The following is a 19,942-nucleotide window of genomic DNA, read 5'->3' on the forward strand; positions in this document are numbered from 1 at the left end:
CTGTGTTTATTGGCCGCTGGGGGGCAGCGGAGAGCCTCACTCATGTGTTTATTGGCCGCTGCGGGGCAGCAGAGAGCCGCTGTGTACTGGGAGGACTGGGCTAGAAAGAGGCGGGAGAGTTGGTTTATTGCTGGTGTGTCTTGCAAATGAACAACGGTATGGTAATGATATTAATCGAACCACATAATTCAGACTTCAAATCATTTTAATTAAAAATATATTGCAAGCATTATTTCATACTACCCCAGCAGCTTTTTTAAACTCTGCATCTCGTCATTACTCTGCTTAACAGCTTAATGCACTTGTCTGCAGAATCATTAAATTAATGACATGTGAATAATTTGCCCTTATGGTGGTGGCGCCTGGTTCCCAGTGGTTCTCCTGGAGGGTTGTGGTCGCCTCCTCCTCCCTCCTCTCCTGACGGAGGGAGGGAGGAGGGAGTCTGCTCCTGATGGAGGGTTTAGCCCCTCACAACGCCACAGCCCTGCCGGAGCAGAGCAGCTCCTGTCAGATCCTCCTGGTCTGCTGGTCTCCTCCTCCTGGTCTGTTGCTCCTGGTGTGCTCCTTCTGCTCTCCTCCTCCTGGTCTCCTCCTGGTCTACTCCTCCTGGTCTCCTCCTCCGGGTCTCCTCCTGGTCTCCTCCTGGTCTCCTCCTCCTGGTCTCCTCCTGGTCTCCTCCTGGTCTCCTCCTCCTGGTCTCCTCCTGGTCATGGTGTCCCCCCGGCGGTACCTGGAGACCTCCACCGCGCTGCCGCTGGCCCTCAGCTGGGGGCTGAACGTGGGCCTGTACCTGGGCCTCCTCCTGCTGCTCCTCCTCCTCCTGGGGCTCCTCCTCTGGCTGCTCCTCCGCCAGCTGAAGCACTCGGTGGGGTTCCCGGGCCGGGGGGGCGCCCGCTCCCTCCCGGAGCCCTGCTTCGGGCTCCGCTGCTCCTACTGCTAGCCCCCGCACCCGGCCGGGTCGGGGGGGGGGGTTCAGGGGGACCACCAGAGACGCACGGAGATGTCCCGGGGACCCCCACACCCCGGAGATGTCCCGGGCACCCCCACACCCCGGAGATGTTCTGGGGACCCACAGCCCGGAGTTGTCCCGGGGACCCCCACACCCCGGAGTTGTCCCGGGGACCCCTAGACCCCAAAATATCACTGTGGACCCCCAGACCGCGGAGTATCACTGTGGACCGCCTTGCGTCCACCGTCTGCGTCACCTCAGCGGTGAGGAGCCTTAACAACCTGTTGTCTGAAGAGATGAGGAGGACGGAGTGAGGACTGCTGCAGGTGGAGGAAGGGGGAGTGAACGCTGATGGAGAACAACTCGAAGGAAGGTTACCTACACCCAATCCGAAAGGTAATGTAAAACCAAGATGGCTGAACCCCCAATATGTAAACATGTTCAGTTTCCATGTGCAGCACGACTCTGCCTCTGAACCGGCTGGGGAGTTCCGGTCCAGAGACCAGAGCTGTTCCTCTTCTCCCTGGTGGACCGGTTCTAAACGAGGGATTGGATTCCGCCAGGAGGGGATGTGATGGAGAGGCAGTGAAGGGAATCGATCCTCTCCGCCAGCGCTGAGGGCTAATTTACACCTCAACACTGGATCTCTCTATTCAGACGCACAATAAAAACAAAGGAATCGGTGTTGAGAGCTTTGGGGTCAGTCTGTAGCAGTATCGTCTGCAATAAAACACGACGTTTCAGAGTAAAAGCCCTTCACACTTCTCAGTCGAGAATCAGCTTATTAAACTTATTAAAGAATGCATTATTTAACTCCTAACGAAAAGCACTTAGTCTTGACATGGATGTAGTGTAGGCTTTAAGACCCCTGGCAACAAGGGCTCTTAATTTGAAAATACATTCTTGAAGGGGGTATTTAAAGGTGACGTGTGTCCGATCCAACCTTTAGACAAATTGAGGCTTGTTATTTTAAGGAAATAGCCGGCATGACTTATTTCTCCTAAAACAAGTCAGCATGTAGTTGGAACGGAAGTCGTTCTTTAATGATGTCCATGAGGGGCGGTATGTGGTTCAGGAGGTAGAGCGGGTTGGCTGGTAACCAGAAGGTTGCTAGTTCGATCCCTGTCTCCTCCTAGCTGAGTGTCGGGGTGTCTCTGAGCAAGGCACCTCACCCTGACTGCTCCAGACGAGCTGGATGTCGCCCTGCGTGGCTGAATCCGCGTCGGTGTGTGAATGGGTGAATGTTAGGCAGTATTGTAAAGCGCTGTATAATTGCAGTCCATTTACCATGAGACGATGACGCAGGACGTCCGGTTGTCTGCCATCACCTGGTCCTCGCGAGGTAAACAGTGACGTCACTTCTGTCTCTCATGTCCACGACACATAATTACGACCCAGCGTCCATCTGCTGCGTCTGGCTTTTCAGTGCGCGATGCGATGTGATGCGCTTCCGGCCTCGAAGGGGAGATGATTTAAATCACGAACACACACGATGTCACACACACACACACACACACACACTACACGTGTTATCTACCTGGCTGGGACGCGCACGAGCGCACAACTATATACGAAGTGTGTTCTTTTTTTAATGTATATTTTATTATAGTATGAATGTGTTGAGGGAAGCCTTTTAGAGAGACACGACTGCAGCACAAACGCAGCTAAATCCTCCAAACCATCATTTTCTGAGGCGCGGGCTTGTTGTTTTTGCTCAACCAATCATAATTAATCCCATCTGGCCGTGTCATGCGTCTCTCTGTCCCTCGAGACTGCCGATTTAGCCGGAAGTCATGTGTCTCAGCCATTAATAACTGATCACTTCAATTAATCATTGGCCTGATTGTATGAACACAATATTGATCTGTTTAGGGTTATGCAGATCAATAGTTGGGTCAATCGAATATGTGGTCATTCACTGTCTTTAGAAAAGAGAAGAGAGAATGTTTTTCCTCACTCTAATTAACGTCTCTCGCTTGCTCGCTCGCTGTGTGTGCATGGGTGTTTTGTGTGGATGGGTGTGGTTGTGTGCGTCTATCTGTCCGTCTGTCTCTCTCAATGCCATTTGAATTAGCTTTAATGACATGAGTGACGAAACTTCTGACAAAGCCCCTGACAAAACAAACAGAAATGTCAAACTCATAAATTATCATATCAAATAAACATTAACTATTGATACGAATACCAAAATGTAAAATTGAGACCTGACTCTTGAGACCTTTCTCTCTGTCTCTCTGTCTCTGTCCCTCTGTCTCTGTCCCTCTGTCTCTCTCTGTCACTCGGTCTCTGTCCCTCTCTCTAGAGACATAGGTGTTGGGTTTTTGGATGTTAACTACTTATCTAAGACACATGTTGTTCCCCTGAAGATGTTAATCTTTAAATAATACATGTTATTATCTCAGCATTGCTGGCTGAAAAGATGTTCTACTCAGTGATGCGGGTGTCACAGCAGAAAACTTTGGTCAGCCAGAATAAATGAATTCTATTACAAATTAAATTAAAGCTATTAACTATAAACGATAAACTATGTGCAAACTAAGAGCAGTAGAAACGCAGCCCAGCCGAGGTAACCATAATTAATGATATATTATTATATATTATTAATGAGAGCCGTTCTTAACTACACGATTGAACGTCCTGTTCTGTGAGATGACTCTAAGAGCTCCGGTCCAGCGGTCAGACCCCCCACGCTCCACACGAGGGGGGGTGGGGGACCCCAGGAAGTGATGTTTAATTGACCCATTTCCTTTCTCATGTCTCCCAGCTGTCACCTGACCCGGGTCCCATCGCCGTGGCAACAGCAGCCAGCCGGTGGTGTTGTGATGTTATGAACCTCATGAAGGATTCAGCAGAACCCGAGAACGCCACAACAAGGTGGTTTCTCAGATGTTAAGACATGAGTTTAAATATTTAAAGCTTTATTTAGAAAGTCAACAGGCCGTCGTCTGACTGATTGATTCCCCGGCCGGCTGACACTTTGAGACGGTGCTCTCTCCATCACTGGGCGCTGTTCCCAGTACACTGCTGAATAAATAAATACCACGCAAATGCAACCCCTGCCTCTCATGTACTGTGTACTTTTACAAACGGAGGATCACTGAGGTTAGAAAGATCTCCAAAAGGTTTAAATAAGTTAACGTTTCATGTTTTCATCTGGTAATGTTCCATCACAGCACCCTCGCAAAGTACCAAATGGTTTGCTGCCTTTTCAAATGAAATACGATTTCTTATTCCTGTTTGCATAACTCGTGTGTTTCAGTGATGAGGTGTTCAAGGCTCTTCATCCAAGGGTTTGTTGTTCTCTATTCTGTTACCTCAAAAGAAGACTTCAGAACAATCCAACAGCTGGCTCACCTTCTGGAGAAATTTAGGGAGGACGTAGGAAAATTAATTCTAAAAAAATCATTCCCTCTTCACTCCGTCCCCTGATTAGATTCTGTTTACTGTTCAGGTTTAATGAGGGCACTGGAATCATTCTGGTGGCACTGGAAAGATTTAGGTTGAACTGGAAGTATCCTGATGGGCACTGGAAATATTCTGGTGGCACTGGGAACATAACTTGGGTCACTGGACACATTGTGGGGCCCGGTGAAGGGTTTCGTCGGTCACTGGAGACCAGAGGGGCAGTGGATCCGGCCGGATGACACAGGACACCGCGGTGTTGGGTGACGTCACGGTGATGTCACATGGGGGTCAGAGAGCACCTTAAGGTGCTGAGCGGAGAGACGACGGGCAGATCCTCTCCTCGACGCGCCCACGCCCGTGGTAAGACCTGCACCTCTCCGGGGAAACCTCGTTACGCCGCGACCAATTAGTCTGTTAATAAGGAGAGTTGTGGTTGTGTACCTGAGTGGAGTTTGAACTGTTCCTCTGTCCAGGAACCTGCACCACCTCTCCTCCACCTCGTCTCCACCTCTGCTCCACCTCCTCTCCACCTCGTCTCCACCTCCTCCACCTCTTCTCCGGCTCGTTGGTCTCAGCAGGATGGTGAGTAGGACTCCTCTGTGGAGGGCTTTGTGTTGCTGTCCGGCTAGCTTCATGTATAGTATCTCGGTGTGGAAGGTCACGTGCTTTTGGCCCCAGACTAGTATTGGTCGACTAGTAGTTGTTTACCTTTGTGATCCACCGAACAGCGACTCACTAACTCTCTCGGACCACCAGGTCCGGTCGGGACAAGACCCGTCTTCCGACACTAAATATGAGGATTTGTTTCTTTAAAGGGGGCATATTATACCACCAGGTGTGGTCTAGGTCTACCAGGTCTACCAGCCTACCCAGTGGACTGAAGTAAACGTTGCTCATCTGTCCAGCACAGATCTAGGTGGACAAGCCCACTAGTGATGTCATATGGGGCATATTTTCGAAACGGCTTGTAAGGCTAATCACACTCACACCTGGTGGTATAATATGTCCCCTTTCACTTTTTGTAAGATCTATGGATGGAAGACAACGTCTGGGGGGGGGGGGGGTGGATCGTGATCAGAGTCCTGCAGCCGCTGTGGGTCTGAACGCGTCCGGTGGAATCGAGCCTTGAGGGTGGGCTGGACTGGAGGAGGGGCGTGGGTCTGAGGGGGGGGGGTGGACTGGAGGAGGGGCGTGGGTCTGAGGGGGGGGGGGTGGACTGGAGGAGGGGCGTGGGTCTGAGGGGGGGGGGGGGGGGGGGGGGGGGGTGGACTGGAGGAAGGGCGTGGGTCAGCAGTTCAGCAGAGCGGGTGTTGATCTAAAGTCGTGTTGTCACGCTGAACGCTCCACCGGAGCGGAACAACAGACAAGTCTCGGCTCACCTCTACCGCCCCAACCCCCCCTCCCCAACATCGTGTGACCGGAGCTACGGGGGTCCACCGACTGCTCCATCTCTTTCACATTTTTTCCATCTCCTGGCCGTGTTGGGAGGTCTGGGGGTGAGGGATCCTGGTTAGGGAGATCCAAGACCTCTCCCTCTCTCTCTCTCTCTCTCTCTCTCTCTCTCTCTCTGCCTCTCTCTCTCTCTCTCTCTCTCTGCCTCTCTCTCTTCCTCCTCTCCTCCTTCTCTGCTCCTGTGGGTGTCTCTCCTCCTCCTCCTCTGTGTGGCTCTGCTCCTCCTCTACTCCTCCTCTCCTCCTCCTCCTCTCCTGAGGAGGCGTTGGACTGGATGGGAGTGGTGCCTGATGGGGGGTTAATGGAGCAGCAGTCTCAGGCGGTGGACCGGCTCAGATCCACGGCCATCTGAAGCTGAGCGGCAGGACTGCAGAGCCATTAGGCTGCTGGAGAGAAGCTCACGGTCCTCATTGTAGATAGAGAAGGTCCTGGTCTGTATCTCTCTCTCAGGGCGGCAGAGCCATTAGGCTGCTGGAGAGATGAACACGGTCCTAATTGTAGATAAGGAAGGTCCTGGTCTGTATCTCTCTCTCACACACATTGTTATAATGTCGATTAGTACTATTTCACATCCTTCCAACCTACATACCGGCTGGAGCCACTGGTTCTGGGTTCGATCCCCAACGTCCTCAGTGTACCTGTAGGCCTTCTCGAGCAAGATGACCCCTAACCCCTACCTGCTCCTTAACGACCTGTCTGTACTGTCTAACCCCTACCTGCTCCTTAATGACCTGTCTCTGTACTCTCTAACCCCTACCTGCTCCTTAATGACCTGTCTGTACTGTCTAACTCCTACCTGCTCCTTAATGACCTGTCTGTACTGTCTAACCCCTACCTGCTCCTTAATGACCTGTCTGTACTGTCTAACCCCTACCTGCTCCTTAATGACCTGTCTGTACTGTCTAACCCCTACCTGCTCCTTAATGACCTGTCTGTACTGTCTAACCCCTACCTGCTCCTTAATGACCCATCTCTGTACTGTCTAACCCCCACCTGCTCCTTAATGACCTGTCTCTGGACTGTCTAACCCAGGGATCTCAAACTCGCGGGCCAATTGCGGCCCGCGGGACGATATTTTGTGGCCCCCTACTTGATATCAAAGTTAAGTTTTAGTGCGGCCCGCACGTTTTAATTTTAATTTTAATTTTTTTATTTTTGCCGAGTCGCTGCGCTTGCCCATTGGCCTCATTTATAAAGCTTGCTGCGCACAAAAACCTTGAAATGTGCTAGGCCAAAGGTATGACTTCTCCCAAGTCTGTGTGCGCTGGAGATACGCCCTTTCTGTGTGTATCTCCTTCCAAACACCATGCACCTGACCGGGTTCTCTCCTGTGTGACTCCTCTGATGTATTTCGATCTTACTGAAGCATCTGAAACTAACCGCTTAGCAACCGAGTTCCTGAAGTTGTGGAGCTTCATATCCCTGAGCATGAAATGTGCGTCAGTTTTTTTTTCACTGCAAACGTTGGTAGGCTATTTATAGAAACGAACGAACGAATATTAGGCAGCCCTTAATATTCAAATCTGTTATGGTCAGGCAAAGAGGGAGAGACGTCGACACAGTCTATTCATAATATTGTAATGACCACGGAAGAGGCAGTGAATGAAGTATTGATTAGACAGCGATTTATTAGAAACCTAATAAATCGTTGGAACACGCAAGACCGGTAACCATAGCAACGCCGGTAAACAAACCTCACAAAGCCCAATCCAGGTCTTACTGAAGGCATTTAATGGTCAAAATATTGTTAATAAATACTCGAATATATTCAAATATTAATATTAATAAACAAACAAACTTTGAATATGATTTTTGGGCAAAAGTCAAAGCCCTAAGTTCCTAACACACACACACACACACCAACGTTTGCGGTGAAAAATGCAACTGCACATTTCACCCCGTCTTCGCAAGGTTGTTGGGCGCAGCAAGCTTTATAAAAAATATATATATAAAGCCCTGCATGGGCCCTGCAGGAGCTGTGTGAGAGGAAGCGCTGCCAGGTCTCTGGCAGTAAGGAGTAGGCAAGATGTTCAGAAGGACACTTCATGTTCTGAAGAAGGTTCATGTTTTAAAGTCGTTCATGTTCAAAAGAGCCATTCATGTTCAAAAAAGCATTCATGTTACAGAACTGTTAATCGTAAAGCTTGAGAAGACTGGATAGTTGTACTTTTTTGTGGAAAACTTGATGCGGCCCAGCCTCACCCAGAATCTGCCACCAGCGGCCCCCAGGTAAATTCAGTTTGAGACCCCTGGTCTAACCCCTACCTGCTCTGGTCTGGTCTGGTCCTAGGATTACCGAGGAACTGTCCGTCCCTTCGTCAACTTCAACCCAAAATCAGATGCCGAGTTCCTGAACAAGGCTATGAAAGGAATAGGTCAGTCTCCTCTTTCTCCTCCTCTTTTTCCTTCTCCCCTTCCTCCTCCTTCTCCTTTTCCCCTTCTACCTCCTCCTCCATGTATGGGTTTTAGATTATTGTTTGACAGTTTGACCTTTGAACTCCTATCCCCCCGTCAGTCCCAGAGACGTTAAAGTGTCATTCTCTGGTCGTTAGCTTGTCGTTAGCGTGTCGTTAGCGTGGGCGGAGCCAGGATGACTGAGCTACCAGCGCTCTACATCTCCAACCCATTCATTGTGTGTAAATATTACTTTATTGTAACCGTCCACTTGTTTCATCATTTTATTTTACTGTTTATTATTGCTTTTCTTTTCTATTTCTTGTTCGAAATAAAAACATTTACAATAAATTAAATTCAAACCTCACCTTAACCGTCTCTGACCTTAACTTATACATCTATACCCTTAACCTAACCTTAACCATCTCTAACCTAAGAAATAGACTTATGCATTGATAAATCAATTATTAATTGATCAGGTATTGATCTAATGAGAGATCCGGTATTGACCTATTGATAGATCAGGTATTAATTGATTCAGGTATTGATCTATTTATAGATCAGGTATTAATTGATCCAGGTATTGATCTATTTATAGATCAGGTATTGATTGATCAGATGTATTGATCAGGAACGGACGAGGATGCGGTGCTGATGCTGCTGACGGCTCGTAGCAACGGCCAGCGACAGGAGATCAAAGAGGCCTATAAGAAGAGCTACAAGAAGGTAGGCGGAGCCTGAAGACACACCCCATGCACTATGTGGGCGGAGCCTGAAGACACGCCCCCATGGCTTCGGGGAGTTGTTATAGAGGGATTATCAGTCTACGTCTTTATTTCACTCCCCACTCTACGCGCATGTCGTTGGCAGAAAGAGACAAGACGACAAGAGCCGCAATCATGTCATGTTGTGCGGTTGGTTGCACAAACCCTTTTAATTAGACTGATTATCCCATTTATTCTACTTCTTGCTTGCCACCATAATGAAACAATTAAAATACTTTAATAATTATGCTTTTTCTTATTTGTATTGCATGCTTATCAAATGTATACTCTGAGTTAATCTCCCTTCAAAAGTAGTCCCCTTTAATTACGATCGATCAAACATGTTTTTGACACCTCAAAGGGCATTATCCCGCTTATACCATGGTCACTTGCCAAAGAAAATAAATCAAGATCAACCATTCATATTTCCATGCGTTTTACAATCCAAATACAACGTTTTTCACATAAATAGGACGGACTGTAGCTACGACTTGTCAACGGGAGGTATTCTAGTCCGCTGAGCTATGAGCCAGGGAGCTAACGTTGTGGATTGTACATATTTATAATTCGATATTCGTCCCAGCCTTCATACCACAGATACTCGAGGGTCAATATAACCGCGTTGTCTGATTACAGTTTAATTAATTTTCACAATTTACCAGCGCTCGTTTTGAAGAATAATCACCGCGCGATTCGTTTCAATGGAAATCGCCACGGTCTATTCTTTCAACGTAAAGTCAGTCCCTCCAGGAAAACGCGATTATGCGATCGCATAATTCAACGCATAATCAGTCAAAGTCTGCATATTCATGCGGGGGCAACATTTTTTCAAATATGCCGCACTTTCACCACATGCCGATTTCTACATGGGCTTGCATTATTTCATAATCCCGCATTTTCGTTGCAAAAGTCACATATATCGTAGCAGACAGTTGAAAAATGTTGCGTTTACTTCACACAACATCAGCCATTTCCCCCTGTTGCCATGGGAACGTTATGAAGTGACGTAATCACGCACATTTTTTCGCAAGCTCACGCTATTTATGGAAGTTCCCGCAATTTCATCGCATAAAATTGCATAAATATGCCGCATATTTCATCTCATTTTTTAAGAAAACGTGCCGCATAATCAAGGATTTTTCACACATTCACAAAAAAAGCCGCATTTTTCTGGAGGGACTGTAAAGTGTACCTATTTATAATTCGAAATTCATCCAAGCCTTTATACCACAGATACTCTAGGGCAGGGGTCTCAAACTCAATTTACCTGGGGGCCGCTGGAGGTAGATTCTGGGTGAGGCTGGGCCGCATTAAGTTTTCCACAAAAAAGTACAAATATCCAGTCTTCTCAAGCTCTACTATTAACAGTTCTGTAACATGAATGCTTTTTTGCACCTCAACTTTCTCTGTGCATATAAGACACGTTGGGATGCCCCTGTGCTCTACAAAAAAGTATTCCGTCTCCCACTTTTCCTGAAATAGTCTGTGCTCGTCACTAACCTTTCTATTCACGGCAGGTTTGAGAAAGACATGACTGGGGCTGGAGAACAGGATATATTTTCCTTCCACTTTGTGTCACTCCGGAATCACGTTTCAACCAAGCGACTAATGTTGCTTATTCGCGTTAGCAAACTTGACAACAAGCCCCCCGGAAGGGGTCCCAACCCTTTCACAGCAAAGGCTTTATTTTAAAAAATATATATATATAAAGCCCAGGGCTTTATGTATCTATTTTTTATAAAGCTTACTGCGCCCAACAACCTTGCGAAGACGGGGTGAAATGTGCATAAGCATTTTTCACCGCAAATGTTGGTGCGTGTGTGTGTGTGTGTGTGTGTGTGTGTGTGTGTGTGTGTGTGTGTGTGTGTGTGTGTGTGTGTGTGTGTGTGTGTGTGTGTGTGTGTGTGTGTGTGTGTGTGTGTGTGTGTGTGTGTGTCAAGCCCGACCCGGCCCGTGCATGTTCTGTACGAGCCCGGCCCGGCCCGACACATTAACTGTAATTATGAGCCCGAGCCCGATTTCAACCCGAATTTTTTTTTAATACATGTGTAACTTATGATATATAAATTTAGATTAATATGTGTCGGCCTCAACTTGATACAAAACACCCTTTCACACGTCGATATTTCCTCTCCCACTGGACACACAGGAACACACACACACACACACACACACACACACACACACACACACACACACACACACACACACACACACACACACACACACACACACACACCTACCGACGTATCCAGGCCCATGCAGTTATAAAATGCAATCAAACATGTCAGAACATAGACAGCCTACCAACGAAAGAGATACACACAGAAAGGGCGTATCTCCAGTGCACACAGACTTGGGAGAAGCCATACCGTTGGCCTAGCACATTTCACCTCCGTCTTATGCAAGGTTTTTGTGCGCAGCAAGCTTTATAAATGAGGCCAACGGGCAAGCGCAGCGACTCGGCAAAAAACATAAAAAATAGAAATAAATTAATTAATTAAAACGTGCGGGCCGCACTAACACTTAACTTTGATATCAAGTAGGGGGCCACAAAATATCGTCCCGCGGGCTGCAATTGGCCCACGGGCCGCGAGTTTGAGACCCCTGCTCTAGGGTCTATACAGATCCTATAGTATCTGTGCTATAAAGGCCGGGACGAATTTAAATTATAAACATGTACACTTTATGTTGAAAGTATAGGCCGTCGCAATTCCCATTGAAACGAATGGCGCGGTGATTATTCTTCAAAACGAGAGCTGGTAAATTGTGAAAAATTATTTAAACTGTAACCAGACAACGCGTTTATATGCTATAGCATATAACCAATTTTTCTGATTACAGTTTAATGTAACAGTAAGCTGACAAAATTAACACCGCAACTGCCAATTAGCCACATGGAGATAACCATTGCAACCGGTCAAACAAATGATCTTTTCGCCACCTTTCTGCTCGCGCATCCGCCGTGTTGATAAACAAATAACCCCCCTTATAGGGGATCATTGGTTTTAGGGATCGACCGATATATCGGTCGGCCGATATTATCGGCCGATATTCGCGTTTTTTACGTGTATCGGTATCGGCCGATACGCGGCTGATTTTCGCCAATTTTTTTATTTATTTTTTTACTTGTTCTACCTCACCTGTTTTTAATATTTGTTTAATATTGTTCATCTACTTGTTCTTACTTGTTCTACCTCACCTGTTTTTACTATTTGTTAAATATTGTTCATCTACTTGTTCTTACTTGTTCTACTTCACCTGTTTTTACTATTTGTTAAATATTGTTTTTTATATTGAAGTTCAATAAATGTTTCTTTAAAAAAAAAAAAAAAAAAAAACGGCTCAAGAAAGTCCGTATCGGCGTATCGGCGTATCGGCTAAGGCTGATGAAAAAATATCGGTATCGGTATCGGCCCTAAAAAAACGGTATCGGTCGATCCCTAATTGGTTTAATTGAAACCTTTGAAACCTGCTATAGAAAATGTTATGATTTTCTCTTTATGTATTGTTCAGATCTGCAGAGATGTAATCCAGAGACAGTGATACTGTATTGATTCCTAGTGATCTGTGTTCTCAGGACCTGGTGAGCCATCTGAAGTCTGAGCTGGACGGTTTGTTTGAGAGTCTGATCGTAGCGCTGATGACCCCCCCGATCCTCTACGATGCCTCGCTGCTGAACAAGGCCCTCAAGGTACTCAGCCGGCCACTGTTAACCTGCTGACATGTTAACCTGCTAACGCAACATGTTAACGTGCTAACACAAAATGTTAGCATGCTAATGAAACATTTTAACCTGCTAACTCAGCATGTTAGCATGCTAACTCAACATGTTAGCATTCTAACTCAACATGCTAACATGCTAACTCAACATGTTATCCTCATGCTATAACAGCCTGGTTATGAGAACAGCCTGGTTATAGTAACAGCCTGTTTATAATATCAGCCTGGTTATAGTAGCAGCCTGGTTATAGTAGCAGCCGGGTTATAGTAGCAGCCTGGTTATAGTAGCAGCCTGGTTATAGTAGCAGGCCGGTTACAGTAGCAGCCTGGTTACAGTAGCAGCCTGGTTATAGTAGCAGCCTGGTTATAGTAGCAGGCTGGTTACAGTAGCAGCCTGGTTACAGTAGCAGCCTGGTTACAGTAGCAGCCTGGTTACAGTAGCAGGCTGGGTACAGTAGCAGCCTGGTTATAGTAGCAGGCTGGTTATAGTAGCAGGCTGGTTACAGTAGCAGGCTGGTTACAGTAGCAGCCTGGTTATAGTAGCAGTCTATGTATGTCTAACTGAGGATGGAGTGTTCTGATTGGTCGTCAGGGTGCAGGGACGAACGATGAGGTTCTGATCGAGGTCCTGGCGTCGCGGAGCCCAGAGCGGCTGAAGGAAGTCATCAAGACCTACAAGAAAGGTTTCACCTTCATCTCATCCCTCCTCCTAGACCAGCTGCTCCTCCCCTCCTCACCTCCTCCTTCTACTCCTTCTCCTTCTCCTCTCAGAGTTTGGCAGGAAGCTTGAGAAAGACATCATGAGCGACACGTCGGGCCACTACGAAAGATTCCTGCTAGTCCTCCTTCAGGTGCGGAGGGGGGGAGGGAGGAGGAGGGAGAGGGAGGATGAGGAGGGGGGAGGGAGGAGGAGGGGGAGGAGGGGGTAGGAGGAGGGAGGTAGATATACAGCTGGATTTGTACTTCCTGGAATCACCTTATGGTGATACCTAGTGGTGTCTGACATCTGATCTGTCTGTCTGATCCGTCTGATCCGTCTGATCCGTCTGTCTGTCTGTCTGTCTGTCTGTCTGTCTGTCTGTCTGTCTGTCATCTGCCTGTCTGTCATCTGTATGTCCTTCTCCAGGGGAACAGGGAAGAAGGGGTTAACGAGGGAAAGATTGAGAAAGACGCCAAGGTAGGAAACCAGTTTTACTAAGTCTTAAAACCAATAAATAACCAGCCTACACTGAGTCTTAAAACCAGTTTACATCGAGTCTTAAACTGTGTGGGGGTGTGGGGGTGTGTGTGTGTAGGACCTGTTTGAGGCAGGAGCCTCCAAGGTTGGAACAGATGAAGAGGTGTTCATCTCCATCCTGGGCAAGAGGAGTCATGAACACCTGAGACTGGGTTTGGTCTTTCTCTAGCTACCCCCTAACAAACTGCTGTCCACTATCCTCCTTACTATCTTTACTAACCACCCCCACCCCCTACCTCACTGCTGTCCACTAACCTCCTTACTATCTTTACTAACTAGCCCCACCCCCTAACTCACTGCTGTCCACTAACCTCCTTACTATCTTTACTAACCACACCCACCCCCTAAGTCACTATAGTAACCAAACTCACCTAAACTAAGTCTAAGCTAACTCGCCATAACCCCGATTACTGTTTGATATGTACACTTCAAAACATTTAAAATAACAATAGTGTGAACGTGACTGAATCGTTTATGATTGAATATGTACAGGATGTTTCCCTCACCACGTGCGTGTTACATTATGTATTGATAGATATTTTCATTCAGGTTCAGGGCGTTCAACCAAAGCGACTTACAATAAGTACATTTGTCATAAGAAGTGAAACAACAATATATGGCTGTCGGCACAGTAAGGATGCTCATAGAACCAAGTGCCAAGTACTAACAGTCACTAGGTTAACCCATTCCCCGTATAAAACAAGATAACTAGGATAAGATGCCACTAAAGTACTAATATTTAAGTGTCACGACGTACAACAGACAATTAGTGCGTACATTAAGTGTCAGGTCATACCACACACAATAAGTGGTAGCTTTACGTTCTCCTCCAGTGTTCGCTGCCTATAAGAAGCTGGCCGGGACTGACATCGAGGAGAGTATCAAGAGCGAGACCACCGGTAACCTGGAGAACCTCATGGTGGCCATCGGTGAGGTGAACACATTAAAGGGATTCTTCACCGATGCAGAACCGGCATTCTAACATTATAAAATCGCTATTATAATATAAAAAACAGTTTTTTCTTCCCTCAGTCTAACCCAGTCTGCCCTTGGCCCAGCTGTCCTCCTTACATTTCTCCTGACCTGACGTCAAATGACGCGTCTGACGTCAGGTCAGGAGAAATTTGCTTGCCTGCTAGAAGGGCCGAGGGCTACAAACCACTGGTTCCGCAAATTTGTAAACACAATGTCCGCCATGTTTCTCCACCACTTAGCTAGAGAACTAGACCGACACAAACCTCCGACCATGGCAGATGCAAATTTGAATGAGGAAAAACCGAAGTGGAGACCCGTGTATTGATTCTCGGCCATGTTGGAGAAGGAATTGGGGGAAGAAACATTGGCTTTGACTCTCTGAAGTCCAGATTGAACTGCAACTTCAGATTGATGTGTAAGGACCAGAGAAGTCGGAAAACCCAACGCATTCGTTTATTCATAATATCGTCTCAAACGACTCCGTCGGGTTCTCCGACGTCTCAGGTTCTTCCACTTCAACATCATTCTGAAGTAGACTGAACTCTGACATAGAGGAGAATGGGATTGTTGCCCGCGATTGTGGACCGCGATAGTCTTCCGCCAGCACGATTTTGGTTGACTCCTCCGCTCCTGAATAACATCTCCAGCAACGGAGAAGTCTCGCTCGCAATCGCAAAACCTGCGACCGACACGTGCTGTTCAGGCGTCCGACACGAACAGCACCCGTGTCCAATACAGTACATACATTATTTTTCCCCCGTTTCATCGAAATTGTGCGGTTCACCCGTCGGGTAAACCGAACCCGTGCAGGAGTCTGGCCGAGATAAACCCCACTACGAGTCTTTACCTGTTTTGGAAGTATCAGAGACGTCCGAGAACCTGACGCAGTTTTTAATTCATAATATCATCCGGAGGCGAACACAGCTTTTGACCGTAATATTATATATTGTATTATATTATATAGATACCTATATTTTATATCATATTATATTATTTAGATATAGAGCTCCGGGAGTCCGCAAACGGCAACAATCACTTCTCCTCCATGCTGCAGTTCACTCTGGACTGCAGGGAGTGAACGCTGATGGGCTGTTATGCTACATCCCTCAGGGAGTGACCACTGATTGGCATTGTGGGAGCTGTCGTTTTCAATCCACAAGTGCCGAAAGTCACTGTCTGCCATTTCTCGATCAAGGAGGCACAAAATTTGAAATTTATGTTACTATTCGACTAAATATATGACCCACTTTCAATGCAGATTCATGTCTCCGCCGGTGAAGTATCCCTTTAACACATGAAGGATAAACACATGAAGGGTGACCACATGAAGGATGAACACACACACATGGACACATGATAGATGGACACACATTAAGCAGTAGTATACGCTGTTGTAATACAAGTATAAATAGTGTAGCAATGGTGTACTATACACTATTCTACATTATACTAGTAGTATTAATAGTGCAGTGTTGATATTAATAGTATTAGCAGTAGTAGTAATATTCTTAGCAGTAGTAGTAATATTATTATTATTATTAGTAATAGTATTAGCAGTAGTAGCAGTAGTATACTAATAAGTGTTTTTTTTTCTTCTACCAGTGAAGTGCGTTCGAAGTGTTCCCGCCTATTTCGCTGTGTCGCTTTATGGATCCATGAGGGTAACACACACACACACACACACACACACACACACACACACACACACACACACACACACACACACACACACACACACGCACACGCACACACACAATCGTACTTGATTGGTTAGTGTGCAGGGGTGTTTCTAAATCTTGTCTGTGATTGACCAGCGTGTTTCTAAAGCTGGTCTGTGATTGGCTTGCATGTTTCTCAAGGATGTCTGTGATTTGCCAGCGTGTGGGGGTGTTTCTAAAGCTTGTCTGTGATTGGCCAGCGTGTGTGGGTGTTTCTAAAACTTGTCTGTGATTGGCCAGCGTGCGGGGACGGACGACGGGACCCTGATCCGGGTCATGGTGTCCCGGAGCGAGGTGGACATGTTGGACATCAGAGAGGTCTTCTGCCAAACCTACAAAGTGTCGCTGTACAACACCATCCAGGTACACTATCTATACCTATAGATTTTACCTCTCCTAGTGGTTCACCGAGATCCATACCATAGATCTACACCTCTCCTCTAGAAGTAGTTCACCTAGATCTGTCTCCTCTCTAGAAGTAGTTCACCTGGATCTACCCCTGTCCTCTCTAGAAGTCGTTCACCTAGATCTGTCTCCTCTCTAGAAGTAGTTCACCTGGATCTACACCTCTCCTCTCTAGAAGTAGTTCACCTAGATCAGGGGTCTCAAACTCGCGGCCCGCGGGCCAATTGTGGCCCGCGGGACGATATTTTGTGGCCCCCTACTTGATATCAAAGTTAAGTGTTAGTGCGGCCCGCACGTTTTACTTTTTTTTTTTTTTTTTTGCCGAGTCGCTGCGCTTGCCCGTTGGCCTCATTTATAAAGCTTGCTGCGCATAAAAACCTTGCATAAGACGGAGGTGAAAAGTGCTAGGCCAACGGTATGGCTTCTCCCAAGTCTGTGTGCACTGGAGATACGCCCTTTCTGTGTGTATCTCTTTCCAAACACCATGCACCTGACCGGGTTCTCTCCTGTTTGACTCCTCTGATGTATTTCGATCTTACTGAAGCATCTGAAACTAACCGCTTAGCAACCGAGTTCCTGAAGTTGTGGAGCTTCATATCCCTGAGCATGAAATGTGGGTCAGTTATTTTTCACTGCAAACGTTGGTAGGCTATTTATAGAAAATGTCTATGTTCTGACATGTTTGATTGCATTTTATAACTGCATGGGCCTGGATACGTCGGTAGGTGTGTGTGTGTGTGTGTGTGTGTGTGTGTGTGTGTGTGTGTGTGTGTGTGTGTGTGTGTGTGTGTGTGTGTGTGTGTGTGTGTGTGTGTGTGTGTGTGTGTGTGTGTGTTCCTGTGTGTCCAGTGGGAGAGGAAATATCGACGTGTGAAAGGGTGTTTTGTATCAAGTTGAGGCCGACACATATTAATCTAAATTTATATATCATAAGTTACACATGTATTAAAAAAAAATTCGGGTTGAAATCGGGCTCGGGCTCATAATTACAGTTAATGTGTCGGGCCGGGCCGGGCTCGTACAGAACATGCACGGGCCGGGTCGGGCTTGACACGCACACACACACACACACACACACACACACACACACACACACACACACACACACACACACACACACACACACACACACACACACACACACACACACACACACACACACACACACGCACCAACATTTGCGGTGAAAAATGCTTATGCACATTTCACCCCGTCTTCGCAAGGTTGTTGGGCGCAGCAAGCTTTATAAAAAATAGATATATAAAGCCCTGGGCTTTATATATATATATTTTTTTAAATAAAGCCTTTGCTGTGAAAGGGTTGGGACCCCTTCCGGGGGGCTTGTTGTCAAGTTTGCTAACGCGAATAAGCAACATTAGTCGCTTGGTTGAAACGTGATTCCGGAGTGACACAAAGTGGAAGGAAAATATATCCTGTTCTCCAGCCCCAGTCATGTCTTTCTCAAACCTGCCGTGAATAGAAAGGTTAGTGACGAGCACAGACTATTTCAGGAAAAGTGGGAGACGGAATACTTTTTTGTAGAGCACAGGGGCATCCCAACGTGTCTTATATGCACAGAGAAAGTTGCGGTGCAAAAAAGCATTCATGTTACAGAACTGTTAATAGTAGAGCTTGAGAAGACTGGATATTTGTACTTTTTTGTGGAAAACTTAATGCGGCCCAGCCTCACCCAGAATCTACCTCCAGCGGCCCCCAGGTAAATTGAGTTTGAGACCCCTGACCTAGATCTACAGCTCTCCTCTCTAGAAATAGTTCACCTCTCTATGTTTGTCTGCTCTATACTAGCGCCGACGTAGCGTGCTGTAGAGCATTGACCTCGCGGTGACGTAGCATATTGTAGCAGAGCTTAGCTGTTACGTAGCGTGATGTAACAATTACGTAACGTGGCGTAGCGGTGACGGCACGCTACAATCCAGCGTTGATGTTATCAGTCATCACTACTTAATTCAACCAACCGCCCCCCACCCCCACACTCCCTTGTGGTCTCCATGGCAACTGAGACGGAACGTGAGTGGTCTGAATTCGTAACCCAACCTCCCCCCCTCCCAGGAGGACACCAAGGGGGACTATGGGAAGGCTCTCCTCTACCTCTGCGGCGGGAACGACCGCGCCAGAGACTTCTGATGATGCCCCCTCTGGGAACTGGACCTGGGCCGGGACTGGGACCTGGACCGGGACCACCTCCTCATCGACCCCCGTCTGTTGTCGTGGACGTCAGCCATCGCCGGGAGTTTCAGAGCGATGACCCCATCACATCTCAAGCTTCCCTCTGAACTTCCTGAGCTTTAATGAGCCCGTATCATCTATACATATTAAATCTAACGATATGAAGGAGATTCATGGTGTGTCTCTGGGCTCTGTCCTCGTTTTTATCTCATTAAATGTCTGTTTGGTTAACGTTGACCATCTCTATTGATTTCCCTAGTCACTCCTCTGCTACGTCACGTGACACTGATGGATGTGTGTGTGTCTGCATTTGTGTGTGTGTGCGTGTGTGTCTGCATGCTTGCACGTTAATCGCTTGAGAAGCGGTGAGTGAAGGTGAATTATTAAAGTTGTCCATGTAAGCTCGTCTGCTGCTTATTAATTAAACCCCCGGTCGTGTTCGGTGAGTAAGGGAAGCTGTTCCCTGGATTGGTCAACAGATTGAAAGCTTTGGAAGTGGAAGTCTTCTGATGAACCACAAGGGGGTGGAAGAACCTGTTCTATTGACTGAGGAACATGACCACTCACAATCGCTAGGTTAACCCGTTCCCGGATAGCTAGGATAAGTCGATACAAAAAATGCCAAGTACTGTCTTGATATGCAAGGACGTACAACATAGAATAAGTGTGTACGTGTGTACACTTCTGCATTGGTTCTTATTGGGTGGGTCTGGTTTGGTCTTTGGTCCTAGGC

At 47.0% G+C, this 19,942-nt stretch overlaps 1 protein-coding gene across 1 annotated transcript; it reads left to right on the top strand.

The window, feature by feature from the left end:
• Window positions 1-1,056: 1,056 nt before the first annotated feature.
• anxa5a (annexin A5a) lies at window positions 1,057-19,275 on the top strand. The gene is made up of 12 exons (XM_056601163.1): window positions 1,057-1,212; window positions 8,097-8,181; window positions 8,832-8,926; window positions 12,545-12,658; window positions 13,280-13,370; window positions 13,459-13,538; window positions 13,814-13,864; window positions 13,983-14,076; window positions 14,758-14,853; window positions 16,502-16,560; window positions 16,858-16,980; window positions 19,093-19,275. Exons 1-12 carry the CDS (start codon window positions 1,057-1,059, stop codon window positions 19,165-19,167), a joined length of 1,119 nt encoding a protein of 372 aa, XP_056457138.1. The 3' UTR covers window positions 19,168-19,275.
• Window positions 19,276-19,942: the final 667 nt, after the last annotated feature.

The sequence above is a fragment of the Gadus chalcogrammus genome, chromosome 10, assembly GCF_026213295.1.
Source record: "Gadus chalcogrammus isolate NIFS_2021 chromosome 10, NIFS_Gcha_1.0, whole genome shotgun sequence".
Lineage (NCBI taxonomy): Eukaryota > Metazoa > Chordata > Actinopteri > Gadiformes > Gadidae > Gadus > Gadus chalcogrammus.

Excerpts from the sequence above, each read along its gene's own strand:
- anxa5a (XM_056601163.1), top strand. The coding sequence starts at position 1,057 with ATGTTCTGGGGACCCACAGCCCGGAGTTGTCCCGGGGACCCCCACACC. Across the intron at positions 13,371-13,458 it reads CATCAAGACCTACAAGAAAG|AGTTTGGCAGGAAGCTTGAG; the intron begins GTTTCACCTTCA and ends TTCTCCTCTCAG. Across the intron at positions 14,077-14,757 it reads TCATGAACACCTGAGACTGG|TGTTCGCTGCCTATAAGAAG; the intron begins GTTTGGTCTTTC and ends GTTCTCCTCCAG.